Here is a 15,184-nt window from a genome sequence, read left to right as displayed (position 1 = left end):
GAAAGTCAAGGTTCAAATGCAATGCAGGAATAGTTGGAGGGAAGGGCAAAGGGGAAGTAGTCCATACAAGGAGGGTAGAAAGGCTGCAAGAAGATGGAAAAAATGCAGAATATAAGAAAGAAGTGGAGAAGCGATTGGGTAAATATAATTTGGAGCAGATGGGGGGAGGTGGATGGTGTGTGCAAGATATTCACAAAAGAAATTTGTGCAGCATGTGACATGGTGTGTGGAGTTAAGAGAAGACAAAAGGGGGTGCAAGGAACAGCATGGTGGAATGAAGAGGTGAGACAAGCTGTCACACAAAAAAAGAAAGCATGTAGTGAGTGAATGGGAAGCAGAGGCATGGAGGAAGATGAAAGACAGAAGAGAAAGTTATGTGTAGAGAGGAAGAGAGAGGTGAAAGGATTAGTAAGAGAGAGTAGGAAAAGAGTGGATGAGGAATTTGGAAGGAATTTGAGTGTAAAGTAGAGGGAATGTAGGAAAATGTTCTGGAAAGAGGTAAAGAGAATTAGACGGGGTGATAAAGAAGTAAGTCAGGAAGTGAAAAATAAAAATGGTAGATTGCTAGTGGAGGAGGGTGAAAAAGTGAGCAGATGGAAAGAACACTTTAAGGAACTGTTAAACACAGAGAATGAAAGTGATGTGAGTATAAATGGCTAGGGAATGGCTGGGAGAGGGAAGGTGAGAAGAGAGGATGAAATCAGTAGGATGGAAGTAGTGGAAGCAAAACTGTTCCCTCCAAGAGAAAAACAAAATACGAGAGAGCCAAATTCAAGATCCATTCATTTCGGGATGCCTGGACAGAAAAGGGATGAGGGTTTGCTGCTAGAAGGGTACTACACATCCGTCATAGAGGTGGAGAAATGCATGCAGACAGTTCAGAGGAGCAGTGACCATTGAAGTAGCCATAGAATACTGTATGGGCAAGTAATCTTAGGGCACTGAGTCTTGGTGTTAATTTATTTTCAATGTTAGTGATGTGTTGTTTAAATGACACCAAGGATTTGTGTGTGTGTGTGTGTGTGTGTGTGTGTGTTTGTGTGTGCGCATGCGTGTGTGCGTGCATGTGTGTGCATGTGCGTGTGTCCATGTGTGTTTGTGGAAGGGGAGTGTTGTTTATGGTAAGGTTGTGGAATGTGACTACGTTCTGCGTCCAGTTTGTGAGAAGAGTCACTACAGATTTGGCTGGGGCTATTGTGAGTTTGCTTGAGGTGAGCCATTCATGTAGTGTGTTCAGGTTGGGAGAAATGCACAGATGGTTTGGCTATGTGGAGAGGATGGAGAGCAAGTGACTGGCGTGGATAGTGTATGTAACTGAGGTGATGGGGGGGGGAGAGGAAGGGGGAGGCCAAGGAGGGAATAGAGGGATGGAGTGGAGAGGTAGATGACAGAGGGAGGTGTGAGCTGGGAGCAGGGCAGAGAAATGGTGGGAGACCAGGCAACATGGAGGTGATTTGTTTGTGGCCTCCCCTAACAGGATTAAGGCATCTGGCAAAAGATAGATAGACAGAAAAATTATAATCTGGAGGCAGCATGAATAAACCAAAATACTATAATAAGCCTTTAATTGGTTTATATTATTTACTCTACCTCATTTCCTGCAGAGTCTCCATCCTTCACTTTACTACAGCTTGTTACATTTTCTTGCCTTTCTTCACATATTCCTTCATTTATTCTCCTACTCCAACTGCCCCTTCCTCTTCTCCCTCTGCCTCTTCCTCCTCCCCATTCTCTTCTAAATTCACCAACTCTTTCTTCACCATTTCTACCTCTCTCATCACCCCATGTCTCTCTTTCTCTTTTCCCTCTACCTCCTCTTTGTCCTCTCCCATGAATTTCATAATTTATTCCTTCATAATTTCTCCAGCCTTCAGAGTCACTACATATCATTCTCTTCCTTCCTCCTCTTCCATGCCCTTCATTATTCATTCCTTGCTTTATTCTGTTTTCACTATTATCACTTCCCCTTCCTCTTCCTCTTCCATGACGTCCTTCATTCATTCTCACTATACTTCTCCAGTTTTCATTATCTTCCCATGTACAGCTTTCCTCTTTCCCTGTTCCAACTCTCTGTCTTTCCAATTCTTTATTCTCTTCTTGACTTGGCCAGTTTTCATTTCTGTTGTCCCCAGTTCCTTCATCTCTCCCTCTACCTCTGTTTCCTCTTAAATTCTGACTTTTCATCCTAGCATTCTGTCCTCTTCCTCTTCTTCTCTCTGCTGTTCTCTCAGTTCTCTTTCCTTCTTGTTCCTCTCCCACACATTCTTCAGTCTGACTGTATTCACAGCTTCTGTTCTTACTGTTGTAGGAGACACTGGCATTTCCATTTAAATCCTCAACCACACAGTCTCTGCCTGTGCGTCCCTTTCGCTGTCTTCGAGGTCTTCCTTCAGGTTTACAGAAGTCTTCCCCAAGCATTCCAGGTGCCTGATACCTGTTTTAAAATTCAAGAGAAACCAGAATTAACTAATGTATACATAATGCAGAATAATATACAACCTACTACACAGTGTAGTTATGTTCAATGCAGCTGCTGTTCTTGTTGATGTCCCAGGTTCATCCAGCCGCCATCATTCAATCCTATGTTGCCCCATGCGGAGCGTATGAGCCCGGGGCTAGGCAAGTTGGTCCTGACATAATTTCATTATTTCAGAAATGTCTTGTACTGAAAGGGAAGGCTGTATCAAACTCCTCCGATTAAAAAAGAAAAAAATATCTGCTAAGCTGAATAAAATTGTCTGGTAGTAGCAGAAATAAAAATCAAACTTCTAAATATCTATCTATCTATTGCCAGACGCCTTAATCCTGTCAGGTGTGGCTACAAATAAATCACCTCCATATCGCCCTGTCCCCCACCATTTCACTGCCTTGCTCCCAGCCAGATCACACCCCTCTCTCTCATATAGCCTACCTCTCCACTCCTGCCTGCCATTTCACCCTTGGCTCCCACTCCCTCCCCCCCCCTCCACCTCACTCATATACACTCTCCTCATCAGTCTCTCACTCTCCATCCTCTTCATATGGCCACTACACCTCAATGTGTTTCTCCTAAAGCTTCCTATGACATCTACACCCACACCACAATGCTCTTTCACTTCCTCATTTGTCAGTCTGTCTCTGCAAGTGACTCCACATGCTCCTTTCAAATAACTCATTTCCACTGCTCTCACTCTTGACTTGTGTCCCTCTAACAAGGTCCAAGTTTCACTTCCATCCCTTAGAGTTGGTATCACAATATTGTCATGCAGTAACATTTTCACTTCCAAGCTCACTTCTCCATTTCTTATCACTGCTCTCAAAGAACCAGCACCCTTTCTTCCCTGTTGTACCCTTTCAAGCACTTCGCCCTCTAAACTTCCATCCTTACTCATCACGCTACCCAAGTCTATCTATCTATAGCCCGACGCCCTAATCCCGCAAAGGGTGGCCGCAGACAAAACGCCTCCAAGTCACTCTGTCATCCACCATTTGACTCCCCTCCCCCCAACTCACCCCCCCCTCCCTCATATACCTCTCAACTCCATCCCTCCACCTCATCCTCGGTCTATCCCTCCCTCTCCCTCCCTCCACCTCACCTACATACACCCTCTTAGTCAGTCTTTCATTCTCCATCCTCTCCACATGTCCAAACCACCTCAGTGTATTTCTCCTAATCTTTTCAACCACATCCACATCTACCCCACAACGTTCCTTCACTTCTTCATTCGTCAACCTGTCCCTCCATGTCACTCCACATGCTCCTCTCAAGTAACTCATTTCCACTGCTCTCACTCTTGACTTGTTCCCCTCTTGCAAGGTCCACGTCTCGCTTCCATACGTCAGGGTAGGGATCACAATACCATCATGCAGTGACTTCTTAACTTCCATACTCACCTCCCTATTTCTCATCACTGCTTTCAGTGTGCCAACAACCTTCCTTCCCTGCTGTACCCTTTCACGTACTTCATCCCCCAAAGTTCCATCCTTACTCATCACACTACCCAAGTACTTGAATGCACTCACATTCTCCATATCCTCACCATCCAACCTCACTGCACACTCTGTGACTTCATTCCTCTCAAACACCATAACTTTACTTTTGTTTACATTAACTTTCAGCTTCCTCCTCCTACACACTGTCCCAAATTCATTCACCAAACCTTGCAACTCCCATTCATCTTCACTCAACAATACTGTATCATCAGCAAACAGCAACACCGGAAGCTTCCAAATCTCACCCTCATTCATTAGGGCCACCCCCACATCCACTGCCCTACCTTGTACCTCCTTTACGACCCCATCCACTCACATTTTCCATTTCCTCCTCATCCAACCTCACTGTACATTCAGTGACTTAATTACTCTCATAGACCATAACTTTACTCACCAAATTACAGGGTCTAAGCTGGGTTTAAAGTGAAAAAAAAAAAAAAAAAAAAAAAAAAAAAAAAAAAAATCACTAATTCAACTTACCCAGGCAGGGATGTATCAAGGGGCAGGCGAGACAAGAGGATAACAACCACTGGGATCTCCCTTGTCACTTTCAATGTGTCCAGCCCATCTAGCTTTGGTTCCCAATATTCTTCAACCCTGCAAAATCCATGTACATAAAGATGTTACATGTTGCCTTTAGTATTGTCTTTTTTGGTATCTAAGTCCAATGTAAATAAGAAAAAAACTGCCTATGTATATAATATCCTTCTTATATAGTATGTTCCCTTTTCTTATAACCGTTTTGGATACAAGTCTAAAATAAATTAGAAAAAGATGCCCATTAATGTTCCAACAATACTTATAAAACCAATCTGTCATTTCCACATTAAGGAAGCAGCTGTATGAAAATGCTATGAAAAAGCTGTGATATATCGGAATACGTCTCTGATGAAATAAGGAAAACTGCCTGTCTAAATAACTTACCATTTTCATGTAAATCAAAAGGCTGCTAACTACAGTACAGACACTCCTCTGTTCTTAATTTGGAATGTGTTTCAAAAAAGCTATCATAGCAAAAGAAGCCAGTTTTCTACAGTCCAGTGAATTCACATCATGAATGCTAAGGGCCAATACAATAACTCCCCTCCTCCAACCTTCTCTCCTCCATTCAGATAGTGCAGCAGTGTCTATCTGATATTTATGTGTGAATCTTAATGTGTAGTGTTTATGGTATCATTATTGCTTTACAGTACTCTTATTCTTGCTATATGGCTGCAACAACTTCAGATGATACACTGCAATGATCAGGTTTTGCAACTGATTCAGTTCCCCTCCAACCATCATCAGGTGATGTAGTGGTTAGAACACCCCAGTGCCATCACATAGGTGACTTTTCAAACTGTACTTTCATTAACCCATTCACTGTCAAACAATTTCAAAGTAGAGTAAAATCCCCTGGAAGTATTATGAATGAAACAAGATATATCACTATATTCATAGGGGTTTACTGTATTGGACTACACTAGTATTGATGTGGGGCCCTGCACCTCGAATGGGGTTAAAATGGGCATGGTTGTTACCTCACCAACTGCATGCAAAACATTGTGAAATGAAACAAATACATTCCCAGATTCTGGGAGATTTATTGTACTGGACTTTGGTAGCTCAGCCTTGGGTCCCTACACCTCAAAGGGAAGTGGAATGGACTTGGCTATCACCTCACCGCTTGCATGTGAGCCGTGTCAATTGGTGCAGACTCTTGATACGACGCTTGATCACCTCCGCCCCAGACACTGCTTTTCCTGCTGCAGGCCCACATCCGACCCATATCATCTTATCCGCTTGTTTCAGTCTGCCAGTCAAACAACATTTCAAAGCTATAGCTACCTGTACAGAAGATCTAAACACAATTTTCTATATACTGTAGTGTATCATTTTTTCTTTTTATTAATTTATTTGTTTAAGTCTCCAACATGCCTGCATGCGTTGGCCTTAGTCACCTAATGGCAGTTCTCCATGATGCGCAATCGTTAGCAGCCTCCCTATTCAGTCTCTTATTCCTAAGGTCACACTCAATGACCCCATCCCTACCCCTAACATTAACACTTCTCCCTTTCTTCACCCAACTGTCATCCCCCATCCTCTCCACATGGCCAAACCACCTCAATCTACCCTTCCTCATCACAACACCAATACACTCCAGCCCCATTCTACCTCTTAACTCTTCCATCATAAACTTAGTCCCCCCAGGCCTAACACTCAAGGATGCACTGCATATCCATCTAATCTCTGTCATTTCTGTATGCTTGAGTCTGTGAATATCCTCTTCCTTTACTGCCCAGGTCTCACTACCATACAGCATTACACTCCTAACACATGCTGCATACAAAGTCCCCGTAGCACTGGGGGAGAGCCCTCTCAATGTCAAGAGAGGCAACACTTCTCTCAACTTCTTCCAACCACTTCTCACTCTAGCCACAGAGCTAGATCCAGCCCCACCTCCAGCACTTAACATATCTCCCAGATAATAAAACTCTTCCACACATTCGAGACTCACCAGCAAGATCAATCTTTTCACACCCGACAATCTCCACATGCTCTCCCTGACACACTGCACACATGAAATCAGCATTGCCTTGCAGTCTACCTCCAATAACACTACATCTCTTGTGCGGCCACTTATCAATAACACTGCACAAGATGGCATTGCCCTTGTGGCAAATTGCACATGGCCACTCTCCCTCTTATTTGAGAGTGGTGCCACCAGCCCTTGATACCATCACCTTTGTTTTATCTGCATTTACTCTCAAGCCCCTGTGTCTCACATAATCTCTCCACTTCCAAAATCCTTCCTCTGCCTCCCTTTCATTCTCTCCAATCAACACCAAATCATCGTTATACATCTCCCATGGGAGTCCATTTCCGGTGTCATGTGAGAGAGCTCCAAGTATAGTATGGTAATAAAAAAACATTTCAACATACTGTTGAACAAAACACATCACTATGTAATCTGGTGCACTTGCTTCAGTCTGCTGGTCATACATTCAAAATCTACACAGCTAAACACACTTACTGAGACACGGTGAAGTTGGATCCAGAAACAAGAAAGGAGAAACCACAAAAGTACAACTATTAAACACCAGGCCCAGAGATATGGCCATCACAGTTATTGCAACATCAAGCAAACCTTCAATACCACTGGCTTGAGAAATTGATATTCTAAAAATGAAATAGTGTATCTGGTGAGACAGCTGTAACACATTCCTTAATGCTAGTGAAATCTCTCGACCCCCCAGCTTAAGAATGTATATATATATTATGTATAGGTATTTTATTTTGTGTAATGCTAGATGCTTTTATTCATCTTTGGACATACCTCTTGGAATGAAGGAGTGTGTGGGTATTTTCTATTTTAGTTTCAGCTATATAATAACTCTGAAAAGCAACTGAATTTTGATGTAAGTCCAATAAATTCAAAAGCACCTTAAACCATTCAGTCCCAAGGCACCTTTCCCATTGTATCCTTACTACTGTATCTCTTGACAGACTTTTTCAGCTTATGATATACTTTTCAAGCTGGAAGGGTTAGATACAGCCTAAATAAATCCCGTCCATCCAAGGGATGCTTCCTTCAATCAATTAAACTCTCTGGTTACAGCAGCAAGAATAAACTAAAGAGACCTCCTGTATTCAAGGAGTTAATAAGAACATCATCTAAATCCTGACAGAGACAGATGCCAAAAAGTTGCCACCAACTTCACCAAATTCAGAAGACATTACCCAACTGGTGCATGCAAGAATCTGTGGGGAACTGCTGGATTTCAGTTTACACCTGTGCTTTACTTTTTCTCCATACAGCAACTCACATCTGAAGGGCAGAGTCAATGACATCTCTAAGCTTAGTGGAAGGAAGGATATTGAGTGTCTCCACCTCCTTCACACAGCCCGGCAGGCAGCCTTCGACATTCACTTCCAACTCCACGTTCTTGCCCTTAGTGTAGTGCTCCACTGTCAAGGAAATTATTGTACATTACTGAAGAAATTTTCATTAAAAAAAAAGAATTTTACTATATTATCTTAACTATACTTTAGTTCCATTACCAGTTACCTCAGCATCATCTTTAAGCAATGATCGATATGCTGAGGTAAAAGCAGTTGAACATAAAGAATACCTGGTCATCACCATCATCACCTAATCCTGTGTTGCACTATGAGAAGCATAGGAGCCCAAGGCTGGGCAAGATGGTGCTGAAATTTAAGATGAGAGTGACCAGCCTCACACATCCCTAAGTGGCATTATGTGCACAATAAACCCCAACCACTCCTCAGATATAAACCTGCACCTTACCCACTAAACCACCAGGCACCATAATTTGGTTATATGGTTACCACCCAGGATAGTAAATGGTTTCCTGGTGTACAAGAAACCATTTGACTTGTCACTCAGTGTAGAGTCATCAATAGACAGAAGGAAGAGGAATGAATGAAGGAAAAAAAGACAGAAAAGGACGGAGGGAAAGAAGGAAGGAAGAGAGGAAAGGGCAGTTACCCGAGAACAGCATTACAACGAGTGAGAGGATGGTGAGTGCCCCCACCTACCACTGTATATATATATATATATACAGTATATATGTATGTATATACAGTAACTGAATACAAGGAGCTAAACTTCAGCTGCAGAATCAATGGAATTACTGCACCTCAGTTACTGGTGTTGTATCAGAACTAAAACATTAAAGTGAAAACTAGTACAGTAGAGTAATTTTAAACTGAAGTCTTTTTTTTTTTTCTCCTCTCCTGTACAATCAAATTACTTAGCTTACTACAGAACAATTTTATTGTGTATCATACAATTTGATCACCAGACATCTTAAAATCAAAACACAATACTGTTAACAGCCTCTTGAATCAAATGACACTTTTTTGTTGGTTTATTCTTGCTACTTTCAGAAAATATTATCCAAGTTAGTGCAGGAAAGGCCTGTCCTAGTGCTGTTGCTAATGCTGTCTCAACCATCATCTGAAAATGAACCTGGTGGACTGCAGGCTAAAATTAACCTCCAGTCCACCACCTTCCTGTCAAAGGCGATGTTTGAGGTGCCAGCAGCTCTTCTGCCTGATTATACTAGTACCATCATATGAAGACATCTGTCTCCAGCACCACAAACATGTCACTGTAGTGAAGAGATAAAATGAAAACCCAAGTACTAAAAGGATTCAATCCCCCCCCTTGATGTCAGCCCCCCCCCCCTCAGCAGCCTCTCATACATTTGCTCTAAACCCTTAAATCACCACCTCTCCTGATCTCTTAATACAAGGGTTAATGGAAGCTATACCGGTATTATTTTACAAGGGGACAATATGCAGTTTTGGAATTTTAGCACCATTATCGTATTGTATAGTCCCTATGGATCACAAATAACCCCCATTACCCCATTCGGAAACTGATTATTACTCCCCTAAGATAGGTTAGGTATGTTGGGTTTGGTTTGGTTAGTTTTATTGTGTTCGGTGAGGGGCATTTCCGACAAAAATGAAGGTCAGAAACATTCGAATTGCGTCAAAAACTGCCAGAAAAATATATTGCACTACCTGGGGGGTGAATTGTCCACTTGTAAAAATTTACCACTATACCATCTGTTACAGGTCTTTATACTGTCTAAAGGAATGAATTAGGCTCTAAATTAGTCAACAAAAATTTAAAAAAGAAATCAACTGTAACACAACTTGACAACCTGCCATGAAGCAAGTTAAATTAGCCTTACTTGGTTATGTTGGAAGGTGGCAGTAGCAGATATTTACGTCAACAGCCCGTTTTGGAAAATGCAACACAGCTTCCTTTGCTTCTCTTCTTTCGTTTCAATCAACTTGTCCTCTTTCAGCCGTGTCTGCCTGCCTGCTGAAATAAACAACCCTTACGAACTGTTGTAGTTCAGGATATGGTTAATTAAATGAGGGTAAACTGCACAATATTTATAATTATCACAAACACTGCTCTTATCACTTGAGTTTAAGTTAGGTTTATGATGGGTTAGGTTAAGTACCAATCATTCTCTCTATAGGCAACACAAAACCTAACCCAACTAAAATTATACTGGCAATCTTTACCTGACTTACTGGTATCCTAACCTACCCCCACCCATCCTAACTTTACCTACCCTAACTCACAGAAGCAGTGTTGTTCTGGACATCAAGCTAAAACTTTCTGCTTGAAAAGAGGACTATTGAATATTACAATGAGTAAAAACTCAGAATCTTGTAAATTTCTTTGTTGGCATATTACATGGGTCTGGAGGGTGGAACAAGGCAATAACATTCTGCATGTTATTATTTCCTTCAGTGTTCAAAATGTCCTTACCTTGGTTCTTATAAATCAAGTGTTTGGCTTCATGAGATTTGGTAAGGTTAGGATGACTGAAGATTGGTGTTACTATGTTATTTTAAGGTGAGCTGGGTTGCGCACTGCTCAGTTTTAAATAAACTAGTTAATATCAAACCTAACTAATCCCACCCTACCCTAATTTAGTCCATAGAAGCAGTGCTAATGCAAAAAATTGCCTACCACACTTCCAGTCAAAATTCGTCCATTCTTGCAACTAACTGGCATTTTCATTTATATTTTTTTTAAATCAAAAAAGCTTCCAATGTATGGTTCTGTGATTACTCCATTATGTTTGGTTCCACTGTTTATGAAATAAATCACCTGCTGTAAATCTAAATATAAATGAAAATGTTTTCGTGAAATATGTCGAAGCCAAAACTGAAACCTCATCCGAATACAACAGTCTTTAGTAAACAAATCATGTTGTTGTTGTTGTTGTTGCTGCCTCATCCTCAAGTGAAATTTGTATATACGTACCCAGTGGACTGCTGATTCTAGTTATGAGACTATCACTATCATTTTTCTGATAGTTCCAATTACTTAAATACAGTGCCGGAGGATGTCATGTCACAAAAAAGTATCCCGCTGGTAAAGGGCTGTGGTACGGTTAAAAGCCAACAGTAGCCATTAAACATTGGGAATAGTTACATTTTATCTTATTCCAGTCAAGCAGGTGCCAGGTAACAAATACAGCACAATACGTTGTTGATAGGATTTATTTCTATAGTGGGTCTGGTCTAACCCGACAAAGATCCTCATCCCCCATTCGACTCGGTTGATGGTTGGGCGTGGATGTGGATTTATCTATCTAAATAATCTGATTTTATGTAACCACGACATACTCAGGTTCTGGGGTTAGTCTCGTTCTGTCAGGTAAAACAATGACTATCTGTCTATTGCCAGACGCCTTAATCCCATACGGGGTGGCCACAAACAAATCGCCTCCACATTGCCCTGTCCCCCGCGATTTCACTGCCCTGCTCCCAGCTCACACACCCCTCTCTCATATACTTCTCCACTCCATCCCTCCATCTCATCCTTGGCCTCCCCCTCCCTCTTTCCCTCTCCACCTCACTCACATACAATCTCCTAGTCAGTCTCTCACTCTCCATCCTCTCCACATGGCCAAACCACCTCTGTGTTTCTCCTAACGCTTCGTATCACATCCACATCCACACCACAACACTCCATGTGACTCCACATGCACCTCTCAAATAACTAATTTCCACTGTTCTGACTCTTGACTTGTCCCTCCAGCAAGGTCCAAGCTTCACTTCCATACGTTAGAGTCGATATCACAATACTGTCATGTTGTAACTTTTTCACTTCCATGCTCACTTCCCTGTTTCTTATCACTGCTTTCAAGGAACCAGGAACCTCTCTTCCTTGTTGCACACTTTCAAGCACTTCACCCTCCAAACTTCCATCCTTACTCATCACACTACCCAAGTATTTAAACGTACTCACATTTTCCATTTCCTCCTCATCCAACCTCACTGTACATTCGCTGACTTCACTTCTCTCGAAGACCATAACTTTACTCTTCTCTACATTCACTTTAAGATTCCGTTTCTTACTCTCCCAAACTCATCCACCAAGCCTTGCAGCTCCCCTTCGTCTTCACACTTAAATATAAACAAAGGCTACTTAAATATAAACGTAACCTATTAGCCTATACTCTGTCCACTTTAACTTGGGCCGAAATTGCCATCCCTCCTATCTTCAATGCGGAGTCGACAACAGACTAATGATACTGTACTAATCACAAGGAGGTGCTACATAATGAATGTCGAGCCACAGTATCAGGGCCGGATTAACCCTGCTGTGGCCTGGTAGGCAAAGCAGACGGTTAGCCTGCAACATGCAGAACTCCTTTTTTTCTTTCGTTATTTCCAGTGAAACTTTGGCATGACCTATAATGTTCTTTTTTGATGACCTGATGGGTGATGGCCCATATTTGGACGCTCAAAGCGTATATTTATTCCTCTCTGGAAGTGTGAATTGCCTGTGACAGACCGTGGCCTGGTAGGCAGTTGCCCATTTTGCCTATAAGCTTACCTAATAATCCGGCCCTGCTAAGTATATATTGCCTTTTTCTATCACCGAGTTACGTGCAATAAACTGCAAAAGAATGAAAATTTGGGCCAGGTTAAAATGAATTATCTGTATCATGTAGCCTTGAACTGTGAGACAACAGGAATCAACATACATGAGGATATTGATGTGTAAGGTACAGAATAAGGAGCTGAATAAGAGATGTCACGAATCTCCCAAGCCACTCATTTAAGCTCTTCACTCCGATGATTGTATTACACATTTTATTCTCAGACTTTTTATTCAGCTTAGCCTTCATTATCCCCGTCAGTACAAGATGTCTTTCCAAAACTGAATAAAATCGTCTGAAGGGGGCAGTAGCAGTAGCAGCGAATAAAATCGTCTGAAGGAAGTAGTAGTAATAGTAGTATAGTAGTAATAGCAGTGAATAAAATTGTATGAAGGAAGTAGTAGTAGTAGTAGCAGTAGCAGCAGCAGTACCAGCAGCAGTGTTGTAGCCACAGGTTCATCTGAAATGTGAACCCAATGAACTGCAGGCTGAAGTTGTCCCCCTCTATTGCAATCCACCATCCTCCTTTTGGGGGGATAGGGAAGTAGCTGAAGGACGATTGTATATGCAGGCAGTTGAGTCACCTGATTATATCAGTGCCACCACACGAAGGCATTCCTTTCCTGAACCCGTCTGAAGGAAGCAAGTACAAAACGAATAAAACGTAGTCGTATTGAGGAGGTTGAGGACAGTTTAGTGCAGACAGCTTAAATTAAAAACATATCATGACAAATATATCTGTAACAAGGTAACAAAAGTATGTAACTGAGGTAACAAATAACATATAACACCTATCTATCTATCTGTCTACATTCCACTTCTTTATTACCCCAATAGGAGTATAACGGCGGTGACTGAGCTACTTACTCTAGACGTTTAAGAATGTAGCCAGCTGCTCTTCCCTCAATGGTATTATAAGAACAACAAAGCTCAACCATTCCTATATAAACCCTTATGAGCCACATCCAGTTGTGCCATCTTAACCCATCAAAACACCAGGCGTTCTTATATTGTCAACACCCACCGTACGAATAGTAGCCTAAACTGTTTTTTGGGCTGCAAGAAAACATTGGGTTTGTAAATCATTGTAGAATCATCTCAGTTAGGTAGCCATCCATCCATCCATCATCCAGTCCTACGTTGCCCCATGAGGACCGTAGGAGCCCGGGGCTAGGCAAGTTGGTCCTGACATTTAAGATGAATGACCAGCCTCACTCATCCCTGAGTGGCATTACGTGAGCAATAACCTCAATCCCCCCTTGGATATAAACCTTCACCGGCTCAATCCGATTGGAGAGCCTTAATTACCAACTAAACCACCAGGTGCCATAATTTGGTTATATGGTTACCACCCAGCGTAGTAAATGGTTTTCTGGTGTACAGGAAACCATTCGGCTTGTCACTCAGTGTTGAATCACCCACAGGCAGAAGGAAGAGGAAAGAATGAAGGACAGAAAGACAAAAGAGGGGGTGTGACCCGTAGGCAGAAGGATGTGGAAAGAATGAAGGAAAGAAAGCAGAAGAGAAAGGAAGGAATGGAGGGAGGAGAGGAAAGGGCAGACACCCAAGAGCAGCACTACATCGAATGAGTGGATGGTGAGCGCCCCCACCTACCACAAGGTAGCAAGGTAGCACTACATCAAAAAGAGTGAATGATGGGCGCCTCCACCTTTTATAAATACATCTATACTCTTTTTATTCTAACTTGGCTTAGATTTTCATCCGTTTGCAGTTTATTTCACGTAAATGAATGGCAGGAAAAAAAAAAAAAAACTTTGGACATACATTCTTTCCAAAGCATCTTTTCATGACAAGCATCTCATTCAAGTGCTAATGTATTCTTATATCTCAACCTTCATGATGGAGAGATGGCAAGTTTAGACCAAGTTAGTGTAAAAAGTGTAAGACAAAGTCCATCTCCGACCAATTAACTTTTAAAATATAACAATGTACAATGGCAATAGTTTACAAAAATGATACTGGTACTTGTAAAAAGAAATTCAAAAATTATTACTTATAACAGTACTAACTTACACAAATGTAACTGAAGCCAAGCTCAAAAGTAATGGATAAAGTACACTACGATACAGGATCATATGATTAACGAAAAGTGTCAGGTCATATCAGTTAGTTAAAAATTTTGCATATTACACCTTAGCATTTCCTTTTCCGTAACGCCTCTTCCTTAGCGATTGATTTTACTTATTACACCTTAACACTCTTCTCAGTTACGCCTGTTAGCGATATATTTTGCATGTTAAAACCTTAGTATTCTCTCGCATGTTATATATATCGTTTTTATACTGACAAAGTTTTTATCAATGACATACAAAGGGATACTAATGCGTAATAAGAATAAATCACTAAGATGTGAACGTAAACTCCCTTGGACCCATAGTCTCGTCGACTCAACACGTTTTCCATAGCGATTATTTATGTCTAATAAGTTTAAGTGTTCTCTTGTAATCATATACTGGGTGGTCCATAATCACTCCTCGTCTACCCCGTCTGTAACTACTTGTGTGATGCAGGGCCGAATCATGCAGCTTTATCAATGACGACCCTGCGTGTCATTTCCTAATCCCACGCCCACACCAGCAGACTAAGGCAAGTGAGTTTCTAGAGCCGTGGTATTTAAAGATCACCAGCGACAGACTGAATAAACTGAATACGAGGTAATACTGACCCACCATATGCAAAAACAAACCGGTAAGGAAGAGATGTTAGGGAGTCTCCCGAACAGAAGAAAACAAATCGCTAAGGAAGAGGAGCTACATCTCCCAGGT

At 41.6% G+C, this 15,184-nt stretch overlaps 1 protein-coding gene across 3 annotated transcripts; it reads right to left on the bottom strand.

The window, feature by feature from the left end:
• Positions 1-1,558: 1,558 nt before the first annotated feature.
• Positions 1,559-10,495, bottom strand: Rpp25 (ribonuclease P protein subunit Rpp25). 3 transcript variants are annotated; one of them, XM_080280507.1, is made up of 6 exons: positions 10,475-10,495; positions 9,678-9,811; positions 7,779-7,920; positions 5,636-5,764; positions 4,453-4,569; positions 1,559-2,434 (listed from the first exon to the last, which is right to left on the bottom strand). In XM_080280507.1, coding segments are annotated over exons 2-6 (1,242 nt in total). In that variant the 5' UTR covers positions 9,679-9,811; positions 10,475-10,495; the 3' UTR covers positions 1,559-1,581. The 3 variants fall into 3 exon arrangements, with proteins under 3 accessions (XP_080136633.1, XP_080136634.1, XP_080136635.1); XM_080280508.1 differs by having other exon boundaries at positions 9,678-9,808; XM_080280509.1 differs by lacking the exons at positions 1,559-2,434; positions 4,453-4,569 and having other exon boundaries at positions 5,421-5,764.
• Between the last annotated feature and the right edge of the window lie 4,689 nt (positions 10,496-15,184).

Source organism: Coenobita brevimanus, chromosome 85, assembly GCF_032717465.1.
Source record: "Coenobita brevimanus isolate Jiangsu-jjx chromosome 85, ASM3271746v2, whole genome shotgun sequence".
Lineage (NCBI taxonomy): Eukaryota > Metazoa > Arthropoda > Malacostraca > Decapoda > Coenobitidae > Coenobita > Coenobita brevimanus.
This window is presented reverse-complemented; position numbering and strand designations above follow the sequence as displayed.

What these genes read in the sequence shown, in the direction of transcription:
- Rpp25 (XM_080280507.1), bottom strand. An exon ending in ATTGACTCTGCCCTTCAGAT is followed by an intron (nt 5,765 to 7,778) that starts GTGAGTTGCTGT and finishes TTTGACTGGCAG; the next exon opens with ACTGAAACAAGCGGATAAGA. An exon ending in CTTGATACATCCCTGCCTGG is followed by an intron (nt 2,435 to 4,452) that starts GTAAGTTGAATT and finishes ATTTTAAAACAG; the next exon opens with GTATCAGGCACCTGGAATGC.